Source organism: Canis lupus, chromosome 12, assembly GCF_048164855.1.
Source record: "Canis lupus baileyi chromosome 12, mCanLup2.hap1, whole genome shotgun sequence".
In the NCBI taxonomy this organism is placed as follows: domain Eukaryota; kingdom Metazoa; phylum Chordata; class Mammalia; order Carnivora; family Canidae; genus Canis; species Canis lupus.
The window spans coordinates 39505016-39518660 of record NC_132849.1 but is presented as its reverse complement, the minus strand read 5'-3'; the positions used below and the strand labels follow the sequence as shown (position 1 = coordinate 39518660).

Here is a 13645-nt window from a genome sequence, read left to right as displayed (position 1 = left end):
TACAGTACTTTGATACACAGTTGTTTTGCTTGGGAGGAAGCTAGGCTTCAGTTAAGTTTTTTATATAATTCTAATGAGTTTTAAAGAAAAATTATTTTGCCTTTTATTACTTTTTTTTTACAAATTTAATCGATGCAATTTAAAGCCATATTTTTTCATTTTTAGTGTAAGCAAAGAAAAATAAGTTATGCTTTAAGGTCATGAATTCAAGATCCACCCATGCTGTGTTAGAGCTTACATTAAAAAAAAAAAAAGATAATCAGTACCCTTTTTTGTTACCAATATAGACCTTCTAGTTATTGTTCTGTTTTTATTGTTTTCATTATTGTCTAAAATATACTATAAGCTCTCCAAAGACAGTGACTATGTCTGTTTTGTTCACTTTTTAATAAAAGCACAAAATAAGCAGCCAATAAATATGTGATGAATTTTAAATAAACCTAGTTTCAGTGGAACATAAGTGTACCAATGATATTGGCCATGTATTATGATACTAGACTAGAGTCTTCTGTTCTTTGTTTCTAATCACTGTATCTCCTGTTGCTAAAACTTTGAAATATAGTCAGAACTCAATAATTCTAGTATTTGAAAATAGTATCACTCTATTAACTTAGTATAGCTCTTTAAACCTAAAGAGCCAAGGGTAGGAAATTGATCTGCTACTTGTATATCTAATCATTTAGGATGATCTCTTGAGAACAGATAGAATGTTATAATATTGATGGAAAGAAACATTGCAGAAGCAAACAGAAACTTCTTGAATCTTATGCTTTATTGAAGCACACTATACCACAGAATAGGTAGTAGGAACATAACCAATATAAGAGCACCTGCTTTGTGCAGATAATCTCCATCATAATTTAAATCTTACAAAATGTATCTAGCTCATCTCTCTTTACTACTACTCCTGTTTTAGTTCTTTGTAATTTCTTACATCATGAGGAAGATCCTTACCTCTCAGTTCCTTACTTCCTCACCACAGATAATCTTGTCTGACATCCCTTCCAACCATTCATTCCTATGATCATACCATAGACATTATCATTTATAGTAACCGTATCTTCCCATTGTCTCAGTTTCAAGCATTTCACTCATAGTCATCATCTCTTGTTATTCTAGTTTACTCCTTGTATTATCCCAATTCCAGTAATTCTCCAGTCTTACTAGGATATCCAGTCCATTGACTATGCCATATCTTCACTACTTTTCATCTCTTATCCTCATTTGCTTACTTAGCCAATTTAGATTCTTTGGTCCATCATCACCAATTTCTTGCATATTTCTTCAACTCCTTTGTGCCCTCCTTTCATCTATTACTCTTCCTCTGATACTTCCCTGGCAAATCCTTAACATCATTAAGTCTAGTTCTTGCTACTCTGTTCCTGCACTCAAGCAACTGAATGTAGCCCAAGAGAAACACAAAACCATGGTGTCTGGTCTTACTTTAAATTCATGATCAAATATGCCATACTGGATTGTTTAGTTCATTCAGCTCTCCATTTTTCTAGATAGCTGTTTCATGCCAGTCTTTCACTTCTATCTTCAAACTTCTAAAACCTTATTCAACTTCACTCTGAGCTCTTGATCTTGCTTCCTGTTTCACTAAAGGAAAAGAAATAATCAGAAAACACTTCCACATTCTGTCATCTCCCAACACTCTGCCTTTCCTCCTGTTTCTATGAATGAACTCTCCGATCTTCTTTTTTTTTTTTTATATATAATTGCCCTTCCTTTTATTTTTTTTTATTTTTATTTTTTTAAAATTTTATTTATTTATTTATGATAGTCAGAGAGAGAGAGAGAGAGAGAGGCAGAGACACAGGCAGAGGGAGAAGCAGGCTCCATGCACCGGGAGCCCGATGTGGGATTCGATCCCGGGTCTCCAGGATTGCGCCCTGGGCCAAAGGCAGGCGCCAAACCGCTGCGCCACCCAGGGATCCCCACTCTCCGATCTTCTATACAAGGCCAGTGCTTCCACTTGTTGTCTACTCAAAGACAACCTTCCTACAATTGTTCCTTCCTGCATCATCACATACCATATCTTCCATTTTCAGGTACTGCCTCATTTCTCTGCTTCCTTTGATATAGCAAAACTACTTAAAATAATTGCCTTCACTCTCTGTTCACTTTCTCTTCTTTCTGTATCCACTAAATACATACCAGTCTGGCTGTAGTCCTCCCCAATCCACTGAAACAGCTTTAACAAAGTAACTAATAAACCTCTGTAACCATATGCTGATGACCCCATATTTATATCTCAATTCATAACTTCTCCCCTATTTCTACATTCCTATGTATCACGGCCCTCTCAACATTTCCACTTGGATATCTAATAGGCATCTCAAATTTAATATGGTCAAACCTGAACTTTGATTTTCTGTCCCTTCCTCACTAAATGGCCACTCTGTTCTTCCAGTGCACAGGCCAGACACCTTGAAGACATTCTTCTCCCTCTCTTTCTTTCATTCCTCATCCATTTTGTAAGTAAATCTTTCTACTCTATCCTCAGTGTAATACTAAGAATCTGACTCTTCTGACTTTCTTACCAACCTCAAAACCACCATTTCTCACATGATTACTGCAGTCACGTTCTAAATGGTCTTCCTACTTCTATCCTTCTATCCCTATACCGTGGATTCAACATAGAGAAGCCAGAATGGTCTTGTAAAAATGAAAGCTAAGCCACTTTCCATCTCATTTGGAATAAATCTCTATTCTTTTGCTGGCATACAAGACAGTAGTTGATGGAACCCCAGACTCCCTCTCCCCTCTTGTCTATCCATCCTCAGCCAGATCCTCTTTTGTCTGAGGACTGTGGTTCCCATTTTCTCTTTTAGATATCTGCATGCTTAGTTCCTTTGCCTCTGTAAGATTTCTGATTACATGTTACCTTACTAAAGGGGTCTTTTCTGACCACCTTGTCTAGGAGAGCACCTTTTCCATGTCTCCCATTACGGTATTCTTGCTGTACTTTATTTTTCCTTCATAGCACTTACCACCACCCGACCTTATGTATTTGCTAATTGTTATCCCAATTAGATTATAAGGTCCATATTTTGTTCCCTGCTGTATCTCTAGTGCCTAGAAAAATGTCTGTTAGAAAATAGTACTCAAATATTTATTGATAAATAACTTGATTCATCAGTAGAGCTGCAGAGAATGTTCTTTTTTAAATTACATGCCTTATCCTCCTTTTCTGACTGTTCTTGAATCCCTGTCTTGATTAGAGCCGATGTCCAATCATTCCATTAATGTCCTCACTATGGAGTCCCTTGTCCCAGTAACCTATTATATTAGCTCTCAGTCTAACATCCCTACCTTAGCTGCTTCTGTGGTTTTGCTTGTGGGGGTAGAGGAAGCTGCAGAATGTTGCCTACCATAAATTTATGATAGTCATTCTTGTTCTCCCCTGATGATTCAGTAGTACACTCACTAGAACTGCTGCTCTGCAAATTCTCCTCTGGATTTAAGTTTCCAGTCCTACTCTACCATAGAAAATGGCCTTGTTTCTTATTTTCTAGAGATGTATAGGTTTTTAGTTCAGTGCTGCTTCACTGTCACTTCTTCCTAGCTCACAGTTTCTCTTTCCCTTCAGGGACAGAGGGACCTTCTTACCTTTCTCAGAGGTTCTTCATCCTAAACCTACATTTTGCATCCATGTTCTAAAGTCATCCTATCCCACATTTCACCTTTGCAAATATATCTAATTTTAACACTTCCAAATAACTCCATTTTCACTAACTTGTTTCACTTCTACTTTCACACAATTATAGATCTCCCCTCTTTTTAGGGAGTGGAGTGGAACAAAAATTAAAAAACACTTCACTTGGGCAGCCTGGGTGGCTCAGCAGTTTAACACTGCCTTCAGTCCAGGGCCTGATCCTGGAGACCCGGGATCAAGTCCTGCATCGGGCTCCCTGCCTGGAGCCTGCTTCTCCCTCCGCCTGTGTCTCTGTCTCTCATGAATAAATAAAATAAAATCTTAAAAACAAAACAAAACAAAACACTTCACTTGATGTCTTCTTTTATTCTTAGAATGCCCTTTCTGTTTCCTCTGACGAAATCCTAGCTACTTTCCAGGTATATCTCAGGTATATGAACTTTTTTTTTAAAGATTTTTATTTATTTATTCATGAGAGACAGAGAGAGAGGCAGGCTCGCCACTGAGAAGGGAGCCTGATGTGGAACTCAATGCCAGGACACTGGGATCACAATCTGAGCCAAAAGCAGGTACCCACCCACTGAGCTATGCAGGTGCCTCTCAGGTCTATGAACTTCTAACACATGGTAGTCTTTCCCTCTTTTGCAGTCCTATTTCATATGACTTATTTGGTAAATAAGTAAATGCAGCCCTTTTTTGGGGAGAGGGGAAGAATACGTTTATTTTGATACAATTTCAAGCGTACGGAAAAGTCACAAGATTAGTGTTAGGAATTCCCTTAAGCCCTTTACTCAGACTCACAAGTTGCTTTATATATTGCCCCATCTGCTATTATTGTTTCTATGTACATATCAAAAGAGACAAAATGATATTATAGTATATGCCTATTTTTCTCAACTGTTTGAGACCTTATATGGCAGAATCTTTTTCTCTTTGAGAATTCCCCCTTTAGAACTATTTTTTTTAATATATGTATTTTAATAATAACTTGGTTGATGGTAATTTTGGTAGATATAGAAAATGTAACACTTTTTGAAGGAAGTTGTGCTTTTTCCTTTGGAGAGTACGAATTGCAGCAACTTGAACAGGCCCAGTGAAGTTTATCAGCACTATACAATTAAGAATGATTTTCTTTTTTCACAGTCCTGGAAGATATTGCTCTTTGGTGCAATAAACTTAACATGTACTGGCTTCCTACTTATGTGGTGCAGTTCCACTAACAGTATAGGTATGTCACTGTTCTTATTTCTTTGGAGTTAATTATTAGTTTCAATTTATTGTTCTGATTTTAAATAAAGGTATATCTTTCTTTACATAGAATGTATTATTCTGAAATATAACTCAAAAGGTTTAAATGAGAGAACCTATATGAAAAGTGCCTTGTAAACTAAAATTTGGTTCAGTTGTTAGGCATTATCATTTTAAATGAGCTATTATTTTTTTAAAATAGCTTTATATCTCTCTGAGACTGAGATTCCTTTTTCATGTGATAGATTAGCCCTTCAATTTATGCAGTATCTAAGTGAGATTTTGAGACTTCTGTTTCTTGGATTTTCCTTGAAAAGGGAAATCTTGAACTCTTTTTTTTTTTTAAGATTTTTATTGATTTATTCATGAGAGACACACACAGACACAGATTGAGAGAGAGAGAGAGAGAGAGAGAGAGAGGCAGACACAGGCACAGGGAGAAGCAGGCACCATGCAGAGAGCCTGACATGGGACTCGATCCCGGGTCTCCAGGATCATACCCTGGGCCGAAGGCGGCGCTAAACTGCTGAGCCACCTGGGCTGCCCTTGAACTCTTTTTAAAAAATTTTTTAATGGTATTTATTTTTATTTTTGGAGAGAGGGAGCATGAGCAGGGCAGACGGGGAAGAGGACAGAATCCCAAGTAGATTCCATACTCAATAGAGAGCCCGACTTGGGGTTCTGATCCTGAGATCATGACTGAAATCAAGAGCTGGATGCCCACCTAATTGAGCCACCCAGGCATCCCATTTCTTGACCTCTTATGTTTTTATGTACCATTGTTTTCATCTTGCTATTTAAAGAATGTATTTAAAATAGTACTCAAATGATAGAAGGTAAAAAACAAAAATAAAAATGATCACAGCACTTTTGGGTATATACTGTTTTCTTTTCCCTGGTTGAGAAATTGGGTTCTAAAGTAAGCTTCTGTATTTACCAACCTCTTTTTGTTTTTGTTTTTGTTTTTTAATTAAGTAGGCTCCAGTGCCAGGCTTGAACTCAGCAACCCTGAGATCAAGAGATGCATGCTGTACCAACTGAGCCAGTCAGATGTGTCTATATTTACCAAGTTTGGCTACTTATATTAATCTAGATGATTGCCAACATAGATTAATTAGTGGCTCAGGGATTTTTTTTGGTAATGGATACTCCAAGTATGAAAAATCTTGTTGATTAGCTATATTTTCAAACAGTGGATTCAGCAACATTTTAATCATTTTATTGTTTTGCAGCTTTAACTGCCTATACTTACTTGACCATTTTTGATCTTTTTAGGTAAGTTTTAAAAAATCTCTTTAGTGTTTCAAAATTAATAAGGAATTTGTTGTACTGAATTTATGTTTTCTCTGCTTAAAGGAAAGTAATCTGTGAAATAAGTTAAATTATCAACATAGAACATATATATAAACAATAACTATTAGGAGATATACTGGAAGAAAATATCCCATTTAGAGAGAAACAAAAAATAATATCCAGGCATTAGATTATACGCTTTGACTGCCTATCAATAGTTGAGTCAGCTGTGGGCAGGGAGAAGGGTCAAGTAAAAACATAACAGTTCCTTCTATAACCATGTAGATGGGCATTAGTAACTAAGAAGTTCATAATTGTGAGCTAGAGAGACACCCTTTTGGCTCCCTGCTTCCTAGGACCTCTCATATTGCCATGTAAGGTTTGCAAAATCCTTGATGTCTGCAAGATTGATGGCCATAGGCGTATAAGGTTTTCTTTCTATCAGTCACGTAACTAAATCTTCTTGACTCATCTAAAACATATAGTTACCACCTGGCTTTCACACTGTAGTAATTTAAAGTGAATCTGCACTGTACTTGGAAAATGAACATAATTTTATCCCATCCAGAATGTGGTCAGTAATATTTACCTTAACTCTTAACAAAGATAAAGTTTATCAGAGTTAAGATTTCTTATTTGTGGCTAAAACAAAATATATTACTTTTATTATTACTGTGTCATTTTTGCATGCTCAATTCAGAAACTAGGGTGGGTAACTTACAGAGTAGAGAAAGTATAAGTTTAGGTTCTGTTTACTGACTTGAGGTACTGTGACTTTACTCAGTTTCTCCACATGTTAAAACTCAGGTATTAGGATGCTCATAGTGATTAGATTATTAGAATAATTTAATAATTAAATTATAATTATAATTAATAATAATTTAATTATTTAACCTATAATAATTAGGTTATTAGAATAATTTAGTCTGCAAACACTGATAACTTCCAACAAACTTAGGAATTCTAAAAACTTAATTTCGTTCTCTGTTATCTTCTTGCTCTAGTTCTAAAGCTAAATTTGTTTTCCTTTTTACTTAGTTTAATGACATGTTTGATAAGTTACTGGGTAATGATGAAGAAACCTAGTCCTGTCTATTCATTTGGGTAAGTTCAAGTCATTTTATTTTCTGCTAACTTATTGCTATTAAAATTTTAGTAGTAGTTATCAGGCAGTAAAGAGCTTAGCTAGAGTGTTTGTAGAGAATAAATGCCTGTGTAATGGAATGGGGATCAAATAGTGAAAGTAGATTAAAAAAAAATCTTCCAACAGGATTCTAGATAAGAAACATAAATATTTAAATTTAAATCATATTAAAATAAAGTGTTCACATTAGGTTCTTTAATACTTTGGTAATCTCTTAAATTTTAGAGAAAATACAAAGGATTTTCCTATAGGTTTGTCCCGTACATGTTAGTGTAAATGTGATATATTTTAACATTAATGTAGTGTTAGAGATGTATTTTTATCTTAAGACTGGATTTGTGGGGATGCCTGGGTGGCTCAGTGGTTGAGCATCTGCCTTTGGCTCAGGGCATGATCCCGGAGTCCTGGGATCGAGTCCTGCATTGGGCTTCCTGAGGGGAGCCCACTTCTTCCTCTGCCTGTGTCTCTGCCTATCTCTCTCTGTGTCTCTCATTAATGAATAAATAAAATCTTAAAAAAAAAAAAAAAGACGGGATTTGTGATAGCAGTGGACTAACAAAGAATTTGATATTCTGTTTCTATAGTTTTAGAAATTACTAAACATTGAAAGTTAGAAGATAATCTTTTGTATTAGAGGTTTTTGGTAATGGAAAAAATGAGTTCCTTTCTGATTCTAGGAAAAAACTTGAAAGAAGAATTTCTTTTTTAAGTTTGTGGGGGTTTTTATTTTGATAAAATGTGTGTAACATGAAAGTTGCTATTTTAACCATTTTCAAGTGTACAATTCAGTAGCATTAAGTACCTTCACAGTGTTGTGTGAGAACTGCCACTATCTATTTCCAGAAATATTTCCTCTCCCCAGACAGAAACTGTACCCATTAAACAGTAACTCCGTATTCCCCTATCTCTCAGCCCTTAGCAAGCACCAAATTCATGTTTATGAATTTGCCTGTACTGAGTACCTCATATAAATGGAATCACACAGTATTTGAATATGGCTTATTTCACTTAATATTTACAAATTTCATCTGTGTTATATATCAGAATTTCATGACTTCCTAAAGTTGAATAATTTTCTGTTGTGTATATGTCAAATTTTTTATTCTTCTGTTGTATCCACCTTTGGGCTATTATGAGTAATGCTTTTATAAACATTGGTATACAAGTGTCTGTTTGAATCCCTGCTTTCAGCTCTTTTGGGTGTCTACTGATTCCTGGATCATACTCTGTGATTCCATGTTTAACTTTTTGAGGAACCACCATATATTTTCCACAGTGGCAGCACTATTTTCCATTCCCACCAGCATGCTAACACTTGTCATTTTTCTTTTTCTTTTCTTTCTTTTTTTTTTTTTTTAGTTTTTAAAAATCCCAGTATGGGGCACCTGGGTGGCTCAATTGGTTTAGTGTCTGCTTTCGGCTCAGGTTGTGATCCTAGGATCCTGGGGTCGAGCCCCACATTGGGCTCCCTGCTTAGTGAAAAGCCTACTTCTTCCTCTCCTTCTGCTACTCCCCCTGCTTTGTGCTCTCTCTCACTCACTCTCTGTCAAATAAATAAATAAAATCTTTTTTAAAAATCCCAATGTAATTAACATATAGCATTATATTAGTTTCAGGTGTACAATGTAGTGGTTCGTAATACTACACATTACTAACTCTTCATCACAGTAAGTGTACTCTTAATCCCTTCACCTATTTCATCCATCCCCACCCACCTCCCCTCTGGTAACCACCAGTTTGTTCTCTGTAGTTAAGAATCTGTTTTTTGGTTTGTCTCTTTTTTGTTTGTTTTATTTCTTAAATTCCACATAGGAGTGAGATCACATGGTATATATGTTTTTCTGACTGACTCATTTCATTTAGCATTATAACCTTTAGATCCATCCATGTTGTTGCAAATGGTAAGATTTCACTCTTTTCTATGGATGAGTAATGTTCCATTGTATTACTATTACATTGTAATACACCACATAATCTTTATCCATTCATCTATTGATAGGCACCTTGGGCTGCTTCCATATTTTGACTATTGTAAATAATGCTGCAGTAATCATAGGGGTACGCATGTGTTTTCAAATTAGTGTTTTTGTATTCTTTGAGTAAATACCCAGTAGTGGGATTACTTGATCATATGGTAATTCTATTTTTAATATTTTGAGGAACTGCCTTACTATTTTCTACAGTGGCTGCACCAGTTTGTATTCCTACCAACAGTGCATGAAGGTTCCTTTTTCTTCACATCCTCACCAATACTGGTTGCTTCTTGTGTTTTTTATGTTAGTCATTCTGACAGATATTAGGGGATATCTCATTTGGTTTTGATTTGCACTGCTCTGATGATGTTGAGCATCTTTTCCTGTATCTATTGGCCATCTGTATGTCTTCTTTGGAGAAATGTCTGTTCATGTCTTCTGCCCATTTTTAATTGTATGTGTGTGTATGTCTGTTAAGTTGTATAAGTTCTTTAATATATTTTGGATACTAACCCCTTATTGGTTATATCATTTGCAATTATCTTCTCCCATCAAAAGAAGAATTTGGCTTTGGCAAATAAACTTTTAGATCAAACAGTCTTTCAAACAAAATCAGATTTTGTTTACTTAAACAATAGGGCAAAACTATGAAATTTTAATGCAAAGTAGATATTCCTAAGTGTCACTGAAATTTGATAGAGGTGGACTATTAGTATGATAAAGTTATAAGGTACATAGAGGTATCTGTATACAGGAATCTGACTCTGAGTTAAGGCTTTTAGTTGTAAGTGACAAAAATCCAACTCAAACTAGTTTTGGGGGAGGGAAATGGGAACTTTTGTGATTTATATAACAGAAATATATAAGACTGAGGTATCTGGCATAGAGACTAGCACACTCAGGACATTGTCTTTCTCTTACTTGTCAGGCCTACTTTTCTCTACATGTCAGGTTTAGTTTCTTAGATCACTTTTCCCCACCATCCTGGAATCACTCCTAGCATGACCTTAACCCGAACCTTCTTACCTTCATCTTAGAAAAGGAAAGACCCTTTGCCAACTCTGGTTAAGAAAATCATGAGAAAGAATTACTGATTGGTCCAGCATGGAGATAAGGATAAACAAGGACATGATAGCTCCCATTTTGACCCACTTACTTAGAGTGAACAAGAAAGGAGGGAGCAATTAAACAATAAAATTAACATCTGAGGATAATTGCAATCAATCACATAGCTTGAAATATCATCTATATTTAGTAATTCCAACTCTAGTTCTCTAGCCCTAAGATCTGTCTTGTTTCAGACTGTCTTCTTTACAACATCACATGAATGTCTGATTGGTGTCTTAAATATTGGCTAGACTTTTTGTTTTCTTCCCCTAAAACCTGTTCCACTGCAGTTTTTCTTATCTCAATAAGTATACTGCCACTCAGTTACTCAAGCAAAATCCTTTATTATTCTCTCATTTCCCACATTTATCCATCAGCAGGTTACATCAGGGTAACCTACACACACATCCAGAATCTGCCCTCACCCCCATTTCTATGTCAACTACTACAATCCTAATCAAGCAATCTTCATTTCTTGCCTTAATCCAGGGTCCTAACTGGTCCCCATATCTCTGCTCTTACCGCCTTTTTAAACCTAAATCATACTGTCAGTCTCCTCCTTAAAACCACCCAGTTGTTTGCTATCATGCTTAAAATAAAATCCTGACTCCTTTCAGTAATTCACAGAATTCATTTATGAGATGATCTATGCCTCCTTCTCTTCAAGTTACCACTTACATGTCCTCTATACAACACTTTCTGTGATTTTTTTTGTTTTGTTTTGTTTTTTTGTTTGTTTGTTTTTTTTTACTTTCTGTGATTTTTTTACAGAACTAATTTATTGCTGCCTTAGGTCCTTTGTACAAGCTGTTGTCTCTGTTTGAAATGTTCTTCATGTCATCTTTGCAAGATGAGCTCCATCTTATTATTCCAATACTAATATAATAAATGCCAATGTCATTAAGTGACTGGGTGCAATCTAAAATAGATCCCAATTAGCCTCTTGTCGCATCAGACTACTATAATTCTCTGTATAGAATTTACTAGAGCTTATAAGTTGTTATTCTGTCTTTCCCTTTAAAATATAAACTTCAGTGGCACCTGAGTAGCTCAGTCAGTTAAGCATCTGCCTTTGGCTCAGGTCATGATCCCTGAGTCCTGGGATCGAGCCCCATGTCAGGCTCCTGTTCTGTGGGTAATCTGCTTCGCCCTCTCCCTCTGCCCCTTCCCCTGCTCCTTCTTTCTCTCTCTCTCCCTCCCACTCATTCTCAAATAAATAAATAAATATATATATATATATTTATATATATATAAATTTCATGGTACCAGGGACTGTATCTTTTCTGTCTTATATCCTTGTATAGTTTGGTGAATTTTAATAAATAAATATACCTTTATAACTACCATCTAGATCATGATATAAAACACTACAAATCTCCCCCAAAACCCTCCCTTTTTTTGAGTCAGAGTCAGACCCCAACAAAAGGATTAGTGCTCTGACCAGTATTCCTTGCAGATTATTGTTGTGTTTTTGAAGGCACATAAATGGGATTACAGTGTATACTCTCCTGTAGCAGTAGTTCACTCTGGTCCATTGCTCTCATATTCCATTTTATGAACATGCGATAATTTGTTTTTTATGTTCAACTATTGAAGGACATTTAGGTGATTTTTAGCTTTTAGCTATTATCAATAAAACTACTTATGAATATTCTCGTACATGTCTTTTGCTGTACATGTGTATCCCTTTATGTTGGACATATATGTTTGAGTGAAGTTACTCAATCATAGGATTTACATATGTTCATTGTTAGAAGATATTACCAGTTTTCTAGAATGGTTTTTACCTGTCTACTCTGCCACTGGCAATGTATGAGAGTTTTGGTTAATGCCTACACCAACAGTTGGTTTTGCCTTTTTTTTTTTTTTTTTTAAGCCATTCTGGGGTATGTAGTTGTGTCTTGTGGTTTTAAATTCTTTTCCTGGTGACCAGTTGAACACTTTTTCATATTTTTTATTGACTTTTTCATATATATATTATATATTTTTTTTTCTTTTTTTTTAAGATTTTATTTATTTATTCATGAGAGAGACACACACAGAGAGAAAGGCAGAGCCACCCGGGCTGCCCTACTTTTTCATATATTTCTTAATTGTCCAGATTACCTGTTTTGTGAAATGCTTGTTAAAGTGTTCTGCCCATTTTTAAATTGAGTTACCTTTTTTCCCCTTATTGATCTGTAAGAGTTCTTTATATATAAATATCTTTTCCCATGAGTGAAAAGTTTGTTATTTCAATGATAAATTCAATTTATTAGTCTTTAATGGTTAGTACTTTTTGTGTACTTGTCAAGAAATCTTGGCCAGGGACCCCAGGATCACAACCTGAGCCAAAGGCAGATGCTCAACCACTGAGCCACCTAAATTGGAATTCATATTTGTGTATAGGTTGAGGTAGAAATCAAGGTACATTTGTTTCTACATAGTTGTTCAATTGGTAAAACATATATTGGAAAAAAATTAGTTCTTTTTCTCCACTTTTATATCTACCTTTTTTCATAAATTAGGTGATTATGAACGTGTAATTCTATTTCTGGATTTTCTATGTTCAATCTGGTACATTTGTCTATTCTTGTATTAGTACTATTCTGTGTTAACTATGATAGTTTTGAAATAAATATAGACATCTGGTGGTGTAAATCTTCCAGCTTTGTTGTTCTTCAGATTGTTTTTGCTTTCCTTCATCTTGTGTGTTCGATATGCACTTTCATATCAGTTTATCAATTTCCACAAATAACTTTGCTTCATTTACATACTGTTTTTATACACTTTTATGACCTACTCTTTCCACTTATATCTTTCCATGTCAATAAATACATTTATGTTATATATGGTTTTTTTAGAATTTATTTATTCATTTGAGAGAAAGAGAGAGAAAGTATGCTTGCAAGTGGGAGGATGGATGAGGGAGAGAATCTCAAAGACTCTGCACTGAGCGTGAAGCCTGAGGCAAGGCTCCAGTCTTACAACCCATGAGATAAAGATCATGGCCTGAGCCAATACCCAGAATTGGACACTTAATCTGCTGCGCCACCCAGGCACCTCTGTTTCTGTTATATTTTTGATAATGTGTTGTATTGATTCCAACATTTTTTCTTTTTTTTTTTTTTTTTTAATTTTTTTATTTATTTATGATAGTCACAGAGAGAGAGAGAGAGAGAGAGAGAGAGGCAGAGACACAGGCAGAAGGAGAAGCAGGCTCCATGCACCGGGAGCCTG

At 35.5% G+C, this 13645-nt stretch overlaps 1 protein-coding gene across 4 annotated transcripts in view; it reads left to right on the top strand.

Annotated features, from left to right (window-relative positions):
- The window catches only part of SLC30A6 (solute carrier family 30 member 6), a 42559-nt gene that overhangs the window by 5052 nt on the left and 23862 nt on the right, over positions 1–13645 (top strand). For all 4 annotated transcript variants that reach the window (XM_072770608.1, XM_072770604.1, XM_072770603.1 and 1 more), the window contains exons 3-5: positions 4805–4889; positions 6142–6184; positions 7241–7306. In XM_072770608.1, coding sequence (XP_072626709.1) covers positions 4805–4889; positions 6142–6184; positions 7241–7306 — 194 coding nt within the window. The remainder of the gene's footprint in view (positions 1–4804; positions 4890–6141; positions 6185–7240; positions 7307–13645) is intronic.